Source organism: Heptranchias perlo, unplaced genomic scaffold (assembly GCF_035084215.1).
Source record: "Heptranchias perlo isolate sHepPer1 unplaced genomic scaffold, sHepPer1.hap1 HAP1_SCAFFOLD_218, whole genome shotgun sequence".
NCBI classification, from domain to species: Eukaryota; Metazoa; Chordata; class Chondrichthyes; order Hexanchiformes; family Hexanchidae; genus Heptranchias; species Heptranchias perlo.
The window spans coordinates 322921-342552 of NW_027139232.1; the positions used below are offsets into that span (position 1 = coordinate 322921).

Genomic DNA, 19632 nt, shown 5'->3' on the forward strand with positions numbered 1-19632 from the left:
CCAGTTGGAGTCTATTCCCAGTGATGTAAATTCCTATTACCTGTACCAGTGGGAGTCTATTCCCAGTGATATGAGTGCCCATTACCTGTACCAGTGGGGGGTCTATTCCCAGTGATGTAAGTGCCCATTACCTGTACCAGTGGGGGTCTATTCCCAGTGATATAAGTGCCCATTACCTGTACCAGTGGGGGGTCTATTCCCAGTGATGTAAGTGCCTATTACCTGTACCAGTGGGGGACTATTCCCAGTGATGTAAGTGCCCATTACCTGTACCAGTGGGAGTCTATTCCCAGTGATGTAAGTGCCCATTACCTGTACCAGTGGGAGTCTATTCCCAGTGATATAAGTGCCCATTACCTGTACCAGTGGGAGTCTATTCCCAGTGATATAAGTGCCCATTACCTGTACCAGTGGGGGTCGATTCCCAGTGATGTAAGTTCTCATTACCGGTACCAGTGGGGGTCTATTCCCAGTGATGTAAGTTCTCATTACCGGTACCAGTGGGGGTCTATTCCCAGTGATGTAAGTTCTCATTACCGGTACCAGTGGGGGTCTATTCCCAGTGATGTAAGTTCCCATTACCTGTACCAGTGGGGGTCTATTCCCAGTGATGTAAGTTCCCATTACCTGTACCAGTGGGGGTCTATTCCCAGTGATGTAAGTGCCCATTACCTGTACCAGTGGGGGTCTATTCCCAGTGAAGTAAGTGCCCATTACCTGTACCAGTGGGGGTCTATTCCCAGTGATATAAGTGCCCATTACCTGTACCAGTGGGAGTCTATTCCCAGTGATGTAAGTTCCCATTACCTGTACCAGTGGGGGTCTATTCGCAGTGATGGAAGTGCCCATTACCTGTACCAGTTGGAGTCTATTCCCAGTGATGTAAATTCCTATTACCTGTACCAGTGGGAGTCTATTCCCAGTGATATAAGTGCCCATTACCTGTACCAGTGGGGGGTCTATTCCCAGTGATGTAAGTGCCCATTACCTGTACCAGTGGGGGTCTATTCCCAGTGATATAAGTGCCCATTACCTGTACCAGTGGGGGGTCTATTCCCAGTGATGTAAGTGCCTATTACCTGTACCAGTGGGGGACTATTCCCAGTGATGTAAGTGCCCATTACCTGTACCAGTGGGAGTCTATTCCCAGTGATGTAAGTGCCCATTACCTGTACCAGTGGGAGTCTATTCCCAGTGATATAAGTGCCCATTACCTGTACCAGTGGGGGTCGATTCCCAGTGATGTAAGTTCTCATTACCGGTACCAGTGGGGGTCTATTCCCAGTGATGTAAGTTCTCATTACCGGTACCAGTGGGGGTCTATTCCCAGTGATGTAAGTTCTCATTACCGGTACCAGTGGGGGTCTATTCCCAGTGATGTAAGTGCCCATTACCTGTACCAGTGGGGGTCTATTCCCAGTGATATAAGTGCCCATTACCTGTACCAGTGGGAGTCTATTCCCAGTGATGTAAGTTCCCATTACCTGTACCAGTGGGGGTCTATTCGCAGTGATGGAAGTGCCCATTACCTGTACCAGTGGGAGTCTATTGCCAGTGATGTAAATTCCTATCACCTGTACCAGTGGGAGTCTATTCCCAGTGATATAAGTGCCCATTACCTGTACCAGTGGGGGTCTATTCCCAGTGATGTAAGTGCCCATTACCTGTACCAGTGGGAGTCTATTCCCAGTGATGTAAGTGCCCATTACCTGTACCAGTGGGGGGTCTATTCCCAGTGATGTAAGTGCCCATTACCTATACCAGTGGGGGTCTATTCCCAGTGATATAAGTGCCCATTACCTGTACCAGTGGGGGGTCTATTCCCAGTGATGTAAGTGCCTATTACCTGTACCAGTGGGGGACTATTCCCAGTGATGTAAGTGCCCATTACCTGTACCAGTGGGAGTCTATTCCCAGTGATGTAAGAGCCCATTACCTGTACCAGTGGGAGTCTATTCCCAGTGATATAAGTGCCCATTACCTGTACCAGTGGGGGGTCTATTCCCAGTGATGTAAGTGCCCATTACCTGTACCAGTGGGGGTCTATTCCCAGTGATGTAAGTGCCCATTACCTGTACCAGTGGGGGTCTATTCCCAGTGATGTAAGTGCCCATTACCTGTACCAGTGGGGGTCTATTCCCAGTGATGTAAGTGCCCATTACCTGTACCAGTGGGGGTCTATTCCCAGTGATGTAAGTGCCCAGTACCTGTACCAGTGGGGGTCTATTCCCAGTGATGTAAGTGCCCATTACCTGTACCAGTGGGGGTCTATTCCCAGTAATGAAAGTGCCCATTACCTGTACCAGTGGGGGTCTATTCCCAGTAATGAAAGTTCCCATTACCTGTACCAGTGGGAGTCTATTCCCAGTGATGTAAGTGCCCATTACCTGTACCAGTGGGGGTCTATTCCCAGTGATGTAAGTGCCCTTTACCTGTACCAGTGGGGGTCTATTCCCAGTGATGTAAGTGCCCTTTACCTGTACCAGTGGGGGTCTATTCCCAGTGATGTAAGTTCCCATTACCGATACCAGTGGGAGTCTATTCCCAGTGATGTAAGTTCCCATTACCTGTACCAGTGGGGGTCTATTCCCAGTGATGTAAGTTCCCATTACCTGTACCAGTGGGGGTCTATTCCCAGTGATGTAAGTTCCCATTACCTGTACCAGTGGGGGTCTATTCCCAGTGATGTAAGTGCCCATTACCTGTACCAGTGGGGGTCTATTCCCAGTGATGTAAGTGCCCATTACCTGTACCAGTGGGGGTCTATTCCCAGTGATATAAGTGCCCATTACCTGTACCAGTGGGAGTCTATTCCCAGTGATGTAAGTTCCCATTACCTGTACCAGTGGGGGTCTATTCGCAGTGATGGAAGTGCCCATTACCTGTACCAGTTGGAGTCTATTCCCAGTGATGTAAATTCCTATTACCTGTACCAGTGGGAGTCTATTCCCAGTGATATAAGTGCCCATTACCTGTACCAGTGGGGGGTCTATTCCCAGTGATGTAAGTGCCCATTACCTGTACCAGTGGGGGTCTATTCCCAGTGATATAAGTGCCCATTACCTGTACCAGTGGGGGGTCTATTCCCAGTGATGTAAGTGCCTATTACCTGTACCAGTGGGGGACTATTCCCAGTGATGTAAATGCCCATTACCTGTACCAGTGGGAGTCTATTCCCAGTGATGTAAGTGCCCATTACCTGTACCAGTGGGAGTCTATTCCCAGTGATATAAGTGCCCATTACCTGTACCAGTGGGAGTCTATTCCCAGTGATATAAGTGCCCATTACCTGTACCAGTGGGGGTCGATTCCCAGTGATGTAAGTTCTCATTACCGGTACCAGTGGGGGTCTATTCCCAGTGATGTAAGTTCTCATTACCGGTACCAGTGGGGGTCTATTCCCAGTGATGTAAGTTCTCATTACCGGTACCAGTGGGGGTCTATTCCCAGTGATGTAAGTTCCCATTACCTGTACCAGTGGGGGTCTATTCCCAGTGATGTAAGTTCTCATTACCGGTACCAGTGGGGGTCTATTCCCAGTGATGTAAGTGCCCATTACCTGTACCAGTGGGGGTCTATTCCCAGTGATGTAAGTGCCCATTACCTGTACCAGTGGGGGTCTATTACCAGTGATGTAAGTGCCCATTACCTGTACCAGTGGGGATCTATTCCCAGTGATGTAAGTGCCCATTACCTGTACCAGTGGGGGTCTATTACCAGTGATGTAAGTGCCTATTACCTGTACCAGTGGGCGCCTTTTCCCAGTGATGTAATTTCCCATTACCTGTACCAGTGGGGGTCTATTCCCAGTGATGTAAGTTCCCATTACCTGTACCAGTGGGGGTCTATTCCAAGTGATGTAAGTTCCCATTACCTGTACCAGTGGGAGTCTATTCCCAGTGATGTAAGTGCCCATTACCTGTACCAGTGGGGGTCTATTCCCAGTGATGTAAGTGCCCATTACCTGTACCAGTGGGAGTCTATCCCAGTGATGTAAGTTCCCATTACCTGTACCAGTGGGGGTCTATTCCCAGTGATGTAAGTGCCTATTACCTGTACCAGTGGGGGTCTATTCCCAGTGATGTAAGTGCCCATTACCTATACCAGTGGGGGTCTATTCCCAGTGATGTAAGTGCCCATTACCTGTACCAGTGGGAGTCTATTCCCCGTTATCTCAGTGCCTATTACCTGTACCAGTGGGGGTCTATTCCCAGTGATGTAAGTGCCTGTTACCTATACCAGTGGGGGTCTATTCCCAGTGATGTAAGTGCCTATTACCTGTACCAGTGGGGGTCTATTCCCAGTAATGAAAGTGCCTATTACCTGTACCAGTGGGGGTCTATTCCCAGTAATGAAAGTGCCTATTACCTGTACCAGTGGGGGTCTATTCCCAGTAATGAAAGTGCCCATTACCTGTACCAGTGGGAGTCTATTCCCAGTGATGTAAGTGCCCATTACCTGTACCAGTGGGGGTCTATTCCCAGTGATGTAAGTGCCTATTACCTGTACCAGTGGGGGTCTATTCCCAGTAATGAAAGTGCCCATTACCTGTACCAGTGGGAGTCTATTCCCAGTGATGTAAGTGCCCATTACCTGTACCATTGGGGGTCTATTCCCAGTGATGTAAGTGCCCATTGCCTGTACCAGTGGGGGTCTATTCCCAGTGATGTAAGTGCCCATTACCTGTACCAGTGGGGGTCTATTCCCAGTGATGTAAGTTCCCATTACCTGTACCAGTGGGGGTCTATTCCCAGTGATGTAAGTGCCCATTACCTGTACCAGTGGGGGTCTATTACCAGTGATGTAAGTGCCCATTACCTGTACCAGTGGGGGTCTATTACCAGTGATGTAAGTTCCCATTACCTGTACCAGTGGGAGTCTATTCCCAGTGATGTAAGTGCCTGTTACCTATACCAGTGGGGGTCTATTCCCAGTGATGTAAGTGCCCATTACCTGTAGCAGTGGGGTTTCTATTACCAGTGATGTAAGTGCCCATTACCTGTACCAGTGGGGGTCTATTACCAGTGATGTAAGTGCCCATTGCCTGTACCAGTGGGGGTCTATTCCCAGTGATGTAAGTGCCCATTACCTGTACCAGTGGGGGCCTATTCCCAGTGATGTAAGTGCCCATTACCTGTACCAGTGGGGGTCTATTACCAGTGATGTAAGTGCCCATTACCTGTACCAGTGGGGGTCTATTCCCAGTGATGTAAGTGCCCATTACCTGTACCAGTGGGGGTCTATTACCAGTGATGTAAGTGCCTATTACCTGTACCAGTGGGGGCCTATTCCCAGTGATGTAAGTGCCCATTACCTGTACCAGTGGGGGTCTATTCCCAGTGATGTAAGTGCCCATTACCTGTACCAGTGGGGGTCTATTCCCAGTGATGTAAGTGCCCATTACCTGTACCCGTGGGGGTCTGTTCCCAGTGATATAAGTGCCCATTTCCTGTACCAGTGGGGGTCTATTCCCAGTGATGTAAATTCCTATTACCTGTACCAGTGGGGGACTATTCCCAGTGATGTAAGTGCCCATTACCTGTACCAGTGAGGGTCTATTCCCAGTGATGTAAGTGCCCATTACCTGTACCAGTGGGGGCCTATTCCCAGTGATGTCAGTCGTTGGTTGCAATTTGCCTGAATCCTGGATCCTGGTTCCTTGGTTTTTTTTCTGTGTGATTGCAGTTCCTGACATTTCATTTTCTTAAAGATGTTTTTGTGGTGTTCCTCTCAGGCTGCTTGTCAAACTCTCCTGCAACGACTGGAACCTTTCATGCACGACAATCCCAAAGGCACCTGGAATGATTGGGTGAGTCCCATCCACCCTGTCTCCTCTCCAAACCATTCATGTAGTTTTGATGAAAGGTCACTGAAAGAAGAAATAACTTGCATTTCTATAGCACCTTACAAGACCTCAGGATGTCCCAAAGTGCTTTACAACCAATGAAGTACTTTTGAAGTCATAGAGTTATACAGCACGGATAGAGGCCCTTCGGCCCATCGTGTCCCTGTTGGGCCTCATTAATATACCGGACCAATGCACCTCATTAATATACCCGACTAATGCACCTCATTAACATACCCGACTAATGAACAGTCCAGTCACTGTTGTAATGTAGGAAATGCGGCAGCCAATTTCCACACAGCAAGGTCCCACAAAGTGTGATAATGACCAGATAAACAATTTAATGATGTTGATTGAACATTAAATATTGGAGAACACCCCTGCTCTTCTTTGAATAATGCCATGGGATCTTTTACATCCAGCTGAGAGGGCAGATAGGGCCTCAGTTCAGTCAAATGATGGCACATCCAACAGTGCTGCACTCGAGCTTCAGTTTACATTTTTGTGCTCAAGTCTCTGGATTGGGACTTGAACCTGCAAACCTCTGACTCAAAAGTGAGAGTGCTGCCAACTGAGCCACGGTTGATACCTGAGGATTAATGACCCCATTCGTATTGATAAAATGGGGAAAGACAAGAAGGATTAACATTGGCCTCCTGGAATTTAAATGCTTCAATGCAGGGAACAATCCTCCTCCACCAACTTTGCCAATTCCCCTTCACCAACTGAGATCTTCAATCATGTTCTTCCTTTCCAAAGTGAACAAACTCACCTTCCTCAGAAGGTCGTTTGTGCCGGTGTTTATTTACGCAAAACGCCATATTCACCTTCCACATGCTCACATACCCGACTAATGGACCTCATTAATGTACCCGACTAATGCACCTCATCAATGTACCCGCCTAATGGACCTCATTAATGTACCCGACTAATGGACCTCATTAATGTACCCGACTAATGGACCTCATTAACATACCCGACTAATGCACCTCATTAATGTACCTGACTAATGCACCTCATTAATGTACCTAACTAATGGACCTCATTAATATACACGACTAATGCACCTCATTAATGTACCCGACTAATGCACCTCATTAATGTACCCGACTAATGTACCTCATTAATGTACCCGCCTAATGCACCTCATTAATGCACCCGACTAATGCACCTCATTAATGTACCCGCCTAATGCACCTCATTAATGTACCCGACTAATGGACCTCATTAATGTACACGACTAATGGACCTCATTAATGTACCTGACTAATGGACCTCATTAATATACCTGACTAATGGACCTCATTAATGTACCCGACTAATGGACCTCATTAATGTACCCGACTAATGCACCTCATTAATGGACCCGACTAATGCACCTCATTAATATACCCGACTAATGCACCTCATTAATGTACCCGCCTAATGCACCACATTAATGTACCCGACTAATGGACCTCATTAATGTACACGACTAATGGACCTCATTAATGTACCTGACTAATGGACCTCATTAATATACCTGACTAATGGACCTCATTAATGTACCCGACTAATGGACCTCATTAATGTACCCGACTAATGCACCTCATTAATGTACCCGACTAATGCACCTGATTAATATACCCGACGAATGCACCTCATTAATGTACACGACTAATGGACCTCATTAATATACCTGACTAATGCACCTCATTAATGTACCCGACTAATGCACCTCATTAATGTACCTGACTAATGCACCTCATTAATGTACACGACTAATGGACCTCATTAATATACCTGACTAATGCACCTCATTAATGTACCCGACTAATGCACCTCATTAATGTACCTGACTAATGCACCTCATTAATGTACCCGACTAATGCACCTCATTAATGTACCTGACTAATGCACCTCATTAATGTACCCGACTAATGCACCTCATTAATGTACCTGACTAATGCACCTCATTAATGTACCTGACTAATGCACCTCATTAATGTACCCGACTAATGCACCTCATTAATGTACCTGACTAATGCACCTCATTAATATACCCGACTAATGGACCTCATTAATGTACCCGACTAATGCACCTCATTAATGTACCCGACGAATGGACCTCATGAATGTACCCGACCAATGCACCTCATTAATGTACCTGACTAATGGACCTCATTAATGTACCTGACTAATGGACCTCATTAACATACCCGACTAATGGACCTCATTAATGTACCCGACTAATGCACCTCATTAATGTACCTGACTAATGGACCTCATTAATGTACCCGACTAATGGACCTCATCAATGTACCTGACGAATGCACCTCATTAATGTACCTGACTAATGCACCTCATTAATGTACACGACAAATGGACCTCATTAATGTACCTGACTAATGCACCTCATTAATGTACCTGACTAATGGACCTCATTAATGTACCCGACTAATGCACCTCATTAATGGACCCGACTAATGCACCTCATTAATATACCCGACGAATGCACCTCATTAATGTACACGACTAATGGACCTCATTAATGTACCCGACTAATGCACCTCATTAATGTACCTGACTAATGGACCTCATTAATATACCTGACTAATGCACCTCATTAATGTCCCCGACTAATGCACCTCATTAATGTACCTGACTAATGCACCTCATTAATGTCCCCGACTAATGCACCTCATTAATATACCTGACTAATGGACCTCATTAATGTACACGACTAATGGACCTCATTAATATACCCGACTAATGGACCTCATTAATATACCTGACTAATGCACCTCATTAATGTCCCCGACTAATGCACCTCATTAATGTACCTGACTAATGCACCTCATTAATGTACACGACTAATGGACCTCATTAATATACCTGACTAATGCACCTCATTAATGTACCCGACTAATGCACCTCATTAATGTACCTGACTAATGCACCTCATTAATGTACCCGACTAATGCACCTCACTAATGTACGTGACTAATGCACCTCATTAATGTACCCGACTAATGCACCTCATTAATGTACCTGACTAATGCACCTCATTAATGTACCTGACGAATGCACCTCATTAATGTACCTGACTAATGCACCTCATTAATGTACACGACAAATGGACCTCATTAATGTACCTGACTAATGCACCTCATTAATGTACCTGACTAATGGACCTCATTAATGTACCCGACTAATGCACCTCATTAATGGACCCGACTAATGCACCTCATTAATATACCCGACGAATGCACCTCATTAATGTACACGACTAATGGACCTCATTAATATACCTGACTAATGCACCTCATTAATGTACCCGACTAATGCACCTCATTAATGTACCTGACTAATGCACCTCATTAATGTACACGACTAATGGACCTCATTAATATACCTGACTAATGCACCTCATTAATGTACCCGACTAATGCACCTCATTAATGTACCCGACTAATGCACCTCATTAATGTACGTGACTAATGCACCTCATTAATGTACCCGACTAATGCACCTCATTAATGTACCTGACTAATGCACCTCATTAATGTACCTGACTAATGCACCTCATTCATGTACCCGACTAATGCACCTCATTAATGTACCTGACCAATGCACCTCATTAATATACCCGACTAATGGACCTCATTAATGTACCCGACTAATGCACCTCATTAATGTACCCGACGAATGGACCTCATGAATGTACCCGACCAATGCACCTCATTAATGTACCTGACTAATGGACCTCATTAATGTACCTGACTAATGGACCTCATTAACATACCCGACTAATGGACCTCATTAATGTACCCGACTAATGCACCTCATTAATGGACCCGACTAATGGACCTCATTAATGTACACGACGAATGGACCTCATCAATGTACCCGACTAATGGACCTCATTAATGTACCCGACTAATGGACCTCATTAATGTACCCGACTAATGCACCTCATTAATGTACCCGACTAATGCACCTCATTAATGTACCCGACTAATGGACCTCATCAATGTACCTGACTAATGCACCTCATTAATGTACCTGACTAATGGACCTCATTAATGTACCCGACTAATGGACCTCATTAATGTACCCGACTAATGGACCTCATTAATGGACCTCATTAATGTACCCGACAAATGCACCTCATTAATGTACCCGACGAATGGACCTCATTAATGTACCCGACTAATGGACCTCATTAATGTACCCGATTAATGGACCTCATTAATGTACCTCATTAATGTACCCGACTAATGCACCTCATTAATGTACCCGACTAATGGACCTCATTAATGTACCCGACGAATGGACCTCATTCATGCACCCGACTAATGGACCTCATTAACGTACCCGACTAATGCACCTCATTAATGTACCCGACTAATGGACCTCATTAATGTACCCGACTAATGGACCTCATTAATGTACCCGACTAATGCACCTCATTAATGTACACGACTAATGGGCCTCATTAATATACACGACTAATGGACCTCATTAATGTACCCGACTAATGCACCTCATTAATGTACCCGACTAATGGACCTCATTAATGTACCCGACTAATGCACCTCATTAATGTACCCGACTAATGCACCTCATTAATGTACCTGACTAATGGAACTCATTAATATACACGACTAATGGACCTCATTAATGTACCCGACTAATGGGCCTCATTAATGTACCCGACTAATGGACCTCATTAATGTACCCGACTAATGGGCCTCATTAATGTACCCGACTAATGGACCTCATTAATGTACACGACTAATGCACCTCATTAATATACCTAACTAATGGACCTCATTAATGTACCCGACTAATGGACCTCATTAATGTACCCGACTAATGCACCTCATTAATGTACCCGACGAATGGACCTCATGAATGTACCCGACCAATGCACCTCATTAATGTACCTGACTAATGGACCTCATTAATGTACCTGACTAATGGACCTCATTAACATACCCGACTAATGGACCTCATTAATGTACCCGACGAATGCACCTCATTAATGGACCCGACTAATGGACCTCATTAATGTACACGACTAATGGACCTCATCAATGTACCCGACTAATGGACCTCATTAATATACCCGACTAATGGACCTCATTAATGTACCCGACTAATGCACCTCATTAATGTACCTGACTAATGGACCTCATTAATGTACCTGACTAATGCACCTCATTAATGTACCTGACTAATGGACCTCATTAATATACCTGACTAATGCACCTCATTAATGTACCCGACTAATGCACCTCATTAATGTACCTGACTAATGCACCTCATTAATGTACACGACGAATGGACCTCATTAATATACCTGACTAATGCACCTCATGAATGTACCCGACTAATGCACCTCATTAATGTACCTGACTAATGCACCTCATTAATGTACCCGACTAATGCACCTCATTAATGTACCTGACTAATGCACCTCATTAATGTACCCGACTAATGCACCTCATTAATGTACCTGACTAATGCACCTCATTAATGTACCTGACTAATGCACCTCATTAATGTACCCGACTAATGCACCTCATTAATGTACCTGACTAATGCACCTCATTAATGTACCTGACTAATGCACCTCATTAATGTACCCGACTAATGCACCTCATTAATGTACCTGACGAATGCACCTCATTAATATACCCGACTAATGGACCTCATTAATGTACCCGACGAATGGACCTCATGAATGTACCCGACCAATGCACCTCATTAATATACCTGACTAATGCACCTCATTAATGTACCCGACTAATGCACCTCATTAATGTACCTGACTAATGCACCTCATTAATGTACCCGACTAATGCACCTCATTAATGTACCTGACTAATGCACCTCATTAATGTACCCGACTAATGCACCTCATTAATGTACCTGACTAATGCACCTCATTAATGTACCTGACTAATGCACCTCATTAATGTACCCGACTAATGCACCTCATTAATGTACCTGACTAATGCACCTCATTAATATACCCGGCTAATGGACCTCATTAATGTACCCGACTAATGCACCTCATTAATGTACCCGACGAATGGACCTCATGAATGTACCCGACCAATGCACCTCATTAATGTACCTGACTAATGGACCTCATTAATGTACCTGACTAATGGACCTCATTAACATACCCGACTAATGGACCTCATGAATGTACCCGACGAATGCACCTCATTAATGGACCCGACTAATGGACCTCATTAATGTCCACGACTAATGGACCTCATCAATGTACCCGACTAATGGACCTCATTAATATACCCGACGAATGGACCTCATTAATGTACCCGACTAATGCACCTCATTAATGTACCCGACTAATGCACCTCATTAATGTACCCAACTAATGGACCTCATCAATGTACCTGACTAATGCACCTCATTAATGTACCTGACTAATGCACCTCATTAATGTACACGACTAATGGACCTCATTAATGTACCTGACTAATGCACCTCATTAATGTACCTGACTAATGGACCTCATTAATGTACCCGACTAATGGACCTCATTAATGTACCCGACTAATGGACCTCATTAATGGACCTCATTAATGTACCCGACAAATGCACCTCATTAATGTACCCGACGAATGGACCTCATTAATGTACCCGACGAATGGACCTCATTAATGTACCCGATTAATGGACCTCATTAATGTACCTCATTAATGTACCCGACTAATGCACCTCATTAATGTACCCGACTAATGGACCTCATTAATGTACCCGACGAATGGACCTCATTCATGCACCCGACTAATGGACCTCATTAACGTACCCGACTAATGCACCTCATTAATGTACCCGACTAATGGACCTCATTAATGTACCCGACTAATGGACCTCATTAATGTACCCGACTAATGCACCTCATTAATGTACACGACTAATGGGCCTCATTAATATACACGACTAATGGACCTCATTAATGTACCCGACTAATGCACCTCATTAATGTACCCGACTAATGGACCTCATTAATGTACCCGACTAATGCACCTCATTAATGTACCCGACTAATGCACCTCATTAATGTACCCGACTAATGGACCTCATTAATGTACCCGACTAATGGACCTCATTAATGTACCCGACTAATGGACCTCATTAATGTACCCGACTAATGCACCTCATTAATGTACACGACTAATGGGCCTCATTAATATACACGACTAATGGACCTCATTAATGTACCCGACTAATGCACCTCATTAATGTACCCGACTAATGCACCTCATTAATGTACCCGACTAATGCACCTCATTAATGTACCCGACTAATGCACCTCATTAATGTACCTGACTAATGGAACTCATTAATATACACGACTAATGGACCTCATTAATGTACCCGACTAATGGGCCTCATTAATGTACCCGACTAATGGACCTCATTAATGTACCCGACTAATGGGCCTCATTAATGTACCCGACTAATGGACCTCATTAATGTACACGACTAATGCACCTCATTAATATACCTAACTAATGGACCTCATTAATGTACCCGACTAATGGACCTCATTAATGTACCCGACTAATGGACCTCATTAATGTACACGACTAATGGACCTCATTAATGTACCTGACTAATGGACCTCATTAATGTACCTGACCAATGGACCTCATTAATGTACCCGACTAATGGACCTCATTAATGTACCCGACTAATGCACCTCATTAATGTACCCGACGAATGCACCTCATTAATGTACCCGACTAATGCACCTAATTAATATACCCGACTAATGCACCTCATTAATGTACCCGACTAATGCACCTCATTAATGTACCCGACTAATGCACCTCATTCATGTACCCAACGAATGGACCTCATGAATGTACCCGACTAATGCACCTCATTAATGTACCTGACTAATGCACCTCATTAATGTACCTGACTAATGGACCTCATTAATGTACCCGACTAATGGACCTCATTAATGTAGCTGACTAATGCACCTCATTAATGTACCTGACCAATGCACCTCATTAATGTACCCGACTAATGGACCTCATTAATATACCCGACTAATGGACCTCATTAATGTACCTGACTAATGCACCTCATTAATATACCTGACTAATGCACCTCATTAATGTACCCGACTAATGCACCTCATTAATGTACCCGACTAATGGACCTCATTAATGTACCCGACTAATGGACCTCATTAATATACACGACTAATGGACCTCATTAATGTACCCGACTAATGCACCTCATTAATGGACCCGACTAATGGACCTCATTAATGTACACGACTAATGGACCTCATTAATGTACCTGACTACTGGACCTCATTAATGTACCCGACTAATGGACCGCATTAATGTACCCGACTAATGGACCTCATTAATGTACCTGACGAATGCACCTCATTAATGTACCTGACTAATGCACCTCATTAATGTACACGACTAATGGACCTCATTAATGTACCTGACTAATGCACCTCATTAATGTACCCGACTAATGGACCTCATTAATGTACCCGACTAATGGACCTCATTAATGTACCCGACTAATGGACCTCATGAATGTACCCGACTAATACACCTCATTAATGTACACGACTAATGGACCTCATTAATATACCCGACTAATGCACCTCATTAATGTACACGACTAATGGACCTCATTAATATACCCGACTAATGGACCTCATTAATGTACCCGACTAGTCGACCTCATTAATATACACGACTAATGGACCTCATTAATGTACCCGACTAATGCACCTCATTAATATACACGACTAATGGACCTCATGAATGTACCCGACTAATGCACCTCATTAATGTACCTGACTAATGGACCTCATTAATATACACGACTAATGGACCTCATTAATGTACCCGACTAATGCACCTCATTAATGTACCCGACTAATGGACCTCATTAATGTACCCGACTAATGCACCTCATTAACGTACCCGACTAATGGACCTCATTAATATACACGACTAATGCACCTCATTAATGTACCCGACTAATGCACCTCATTAATGTACCCGACGAATGGGCCTCATTAATGTACCCGACTAATGGGCCTCATTAATGTACACGACTAATGCACCTCATTAATGTACCCGACTAATGCACCTCATTAATATACCTGACTAATGGACCTCATTAACATACCCAACTAATGGACCTCATTAATGTACACGACTAATGGACCTCATTAATGTACACGACTAATGGACCTCATTAATGTACCCGACTAATGGACCTCATTAATATACCCGACTAATGGACCTCATTAATGTACCCGACTAATGGACCTCATTAATGTACACGACTAATGGACCTCATTAATATACCCGACTAATGGACCTCATTAATGTACCCGACTAATGCACCTCATTAATATACCCGACTAATGGACCTCATTAATGTACCCGACTAATGGACCTCATTAATGTACACGACTAATGGACCTCATTAATATACCCGACTAATGCACCTCATTAATGTACACGACTAATGGACCTCATTAATATACCCGACTAATGGACCTCATTAATGTACCCGACTAGTCGACCTCATTAATATACACGACTAATGGACCTCATTAGTGTACCCGACTAATGCACCTCATTAATATACACGACTAATGGACCTCATGAATGTACCCGACTAATGCACCTCATTAATGTACCTGACTAATGGACCTCATTAATATACACGACTAATGGACCTCATTAATGTACCCGACTAATGCACCTCATTAATGTACCCGACTAATGGACCTCATTAATGTACCCGACTAATGCACCTCATTAACGTACCCGACTAATGGACCTCATTAATATACACGACTAATGCACCTCATTAATGTACCCGACTAATGCACCTCATTAATGTACCCGACGAATGGGCCTCATTAATGTACCCGACTAATGGGCCTCATTAATGTACACGACTAATGTACCTCATTAATGTACCCGACTAATGCACCTCATTAATATACCTGACTAATGGACCTCATTAACATACCCAACTAATGGACCTCATTAATGTACACGACTAATGGACCTCATTAATGTACACGACTGATGGACCTCATTAATGTACCCGACTAATGGACCTCATTAATATACCCGACTAATGGACCTCATTAATGTACCCGACTAATGGACCTCATTAATGTACACGACTAATGGACCTCATTAATATACCCGACTAATGGACCTCATTAATGTACCCGACTAATGCACCTCATTAATATACCCGACTAATGGACCTCATTAATGTACCCGACTAATGGACCTCATTAATGTACACGACTAATGGACCTCATTAATGTACCCGACTATTGCACCTCATTAATATACACGACTAATGGACCTCATTAATGTTCCCGACTAATGCACCTCATTAATGTACCTGTCTAATGGACCTTATTAATATACACGACTAATGGACCTCATTAATGTGCCCGACTAATGCACCTCATTAATGTACCCGACTAATGGACCTCATTAATGTACCCGACTAATGCACCTCATTAATGTACCCGACTAATGGACCTCATTAATATACACGACTAATGCACCTCATTAATGTACCCGACTAATGCACCTCATTAATGTACCCGACTAATGGGCCTCATTAATGTACCCGACTAATGGGCCTCATTAATGTACCCGACTAATGGACCTCATTAATGTACCCGACTAATGGACCTCATTAATGTACACGACTAATGCACCTCATTAATTTTCCTAACTAATGGACCTCATTAATGTACCTGACTGATGGACCTCATTAATGTACCCGACTAATGCACCTCATTAATGTACCCGACTAATGGACCTCATTAATGTACCCGACTAATGGACCTCATTAATGTACACGACTAATGGACCTCATTAATGTACACGACTAATGGACCTCATTAATGTCCCTGACTAATGGACCTCATTAACATACCCGACTGATGGACCTCATTAATGTACCCGACTAATGTACCTCATTAATGTACACGACTAATGGACCTCATTAATGTAAACGACTAATGGACCTCATTAATGTCCCTGACTAATGGACCTCATTAATGTACCCGAGTAATGGACCTCATTAATATACACGACTAATGGACCTCATTAATGTACCCAACTAATGCACCTCATTAATGTACCCGACTAATGCACCTCATTAATGTACCCGACTAATGCACCTCATTAATACACCCGACTAATGCACTTCATGAATATACCCGACTAATGTACCTCATTAATGTCACCGACTAATGGACCTCATTAATGTACCCGACTAATGCACCTCATTAACATACCTGACTAATGCACCTCATTAATATACCCGGCTAATGGGCCTCATTAATACACCCGACTAATGCACTTCATTAATATACCCAACTAATGTAACTCATTAACGTCCCCAACTAATGCACCTCATTAATGTACCCGACTAATGGACCTCATTAATGTACCCGACTAATGGAACTCATTAATATACCGGACAAATGCACCTCATTAATGTACCCGACTAATGCACCTCATTAATGTACCCGACTAATGGACCTCATTAATGTACCCGACTCATGGACCTCATTAATATACACGACTAATGGACCTCATTAATGTACCCGACTAATGCACCTCATTAATGTACCCGACTAATGGACCTCATTAATATACACGACTAATGCACCTCATTAATGTACCCGACTAATGCACCTCATTAATGTACCCGACTAATGCACCTCATTAATGTACCCGACTAATGCACCTCATTAACGTACCCGACGAATGCACCTCATTAATGTACCCGACTAATGGACCTCATTAATATACCCGACTAATGTAACTCATTAACATACCCGACTAATGTACCTCATTAGTGTACCCGACTAATGGACCTCATTAATGTACCCGACTAATGCACCTCATTAACATACCCGACCAATGCACCTCATTAATATACCCGGCTAATGGGCCTCATTAATACACCCGACTAATGCACTTCATTAATATACCCAACTAATGTAACTCATTAACATACCCGACGAATGTACCTCATTAATGTTCCTGACCAATGCACCTTATTAACATACCCGACTAATGCACCTCATTAATATACCCGACTAATGCACCTCATTAATGTACCTGACTAATGCACCTCATTAATAAACCTGACTAATGCACCTTGTTAACATACCCGACTAATGGACTTCATTAATATACCCGACGAATGCACGTCATTAATGTACCCGACTAATGCACCTCATCAATATACCTGACTAATACACCTCATTAATAAACCTGACTAATGCACCTTATTAACATACCCGACTAATGGACTTCATTAATATACCCGACGAATGCACGTCATTAATATACCTGACTAATGGACCTCATTAATATACATGACCAATGCACCTCATTAATATACCGGACCAATGCACCTCATTAATATACCTGACTAATGCACCTCATTAATATACCCGACTAATGAACCTCATTAATATACCTGACTAATGCACCTCATTAATATACCTGACTAATGCACCTCATTAACATACCCGACTAATGTACCTCATTAATATACCCGACTAATGCACCTCATTAATATACCCGACTAATGCACCTCATTAATATACCCGACTAATGCACCTCATTAACATACCTGACTAAAGGACCTCATTAATATACCTGACCAATGCACCTCATTAATATACCCGACGAATGCACCTCATTAACATAGCCGACTAATGCACCTAATTAATAAACCTGACTAATGCACCTCATTAATATACCTGACGAATGCACCATTTAATATACCCGACTAATGCACCTCATTAATGTACCTGACTAATGCACCTCATTAATAAACCTGACTAATGCACCTTATTAACATACCCGACTAATGGACTTCATTAATATACCCGACGAATGCACGTCATTAATGTACCCGACTAATGCACCTCATTAATGTACATGACTAATGCACCTCATTAATGTACCTGACTAATGCACCTCATTAATGTACACGACTAATGGACCTCATTAATGTACCTGACTAATGCACCTCATTAATGTACCTGACTAATGGACCTCATTAATGTACCCGACGAATGGACCTCATTAATGTACCCGACAAATGGACCTCATTAATGTACCCGACTAATGCACCTCATTAATGTACACGACTAATGGACCTCATTAATATACCCGACTAATGCACCTCATTAATGTACACGACTAATGGACCTCATTAATATACCTGACTAATGCACCTCATTAATGTCCCCGACTAATGGACCTCATTAATATACCCGACTAATGCACCTCATTAATGTACACGACTAATGGACCTCATTAATGTACCTGACTAATGCACCTCATTAATGTACCTGACTAATGGACCTCATTAATGTACCCGACGAATGGACCTCATTAATGTACACGACTAATGGACCTCATTAATATACCTGACTAATGCACCTCATTAATGTCCCCGACTAATGGACCTCATTAATATACCCGACTAATGCACCTCATTAATGTACACGACTAATGGACCTCATTAATGTACCTGACTAATGCACCTCATTAATGTACCTGACTAATGGACCTCATTAATGTACCCGACGAATGGACCTCATTAATGTACCCGACAAATGGACCTCATTAATGTACCCGACGAATGCACCTCATTAATGTACACGACTAATGGACCTCATTAATATACCCGACTAATGCACCTCATTA

At 43.3% G+C, this 19632-nt stretch overlaps 1 protein-coding gene across 1 annotated transcript in view; it reads left to right on the plus strand.

Moving 5' to 3' along the window:
* Window positions 1-19632, plus strand: part of LOC137310109 (aldehyde oxidase-like) — a 235854-nt gene that overhangs the window by 191988 nt on the left and 24234 nt on the right. The window contains 1 exon segment of the mRNA XM_067978068.1: window positions 5735-5809. Within this exon segment, the coding sequence (XP_067834169.1) occupies window positions 5735-5809 (75 nt within the window).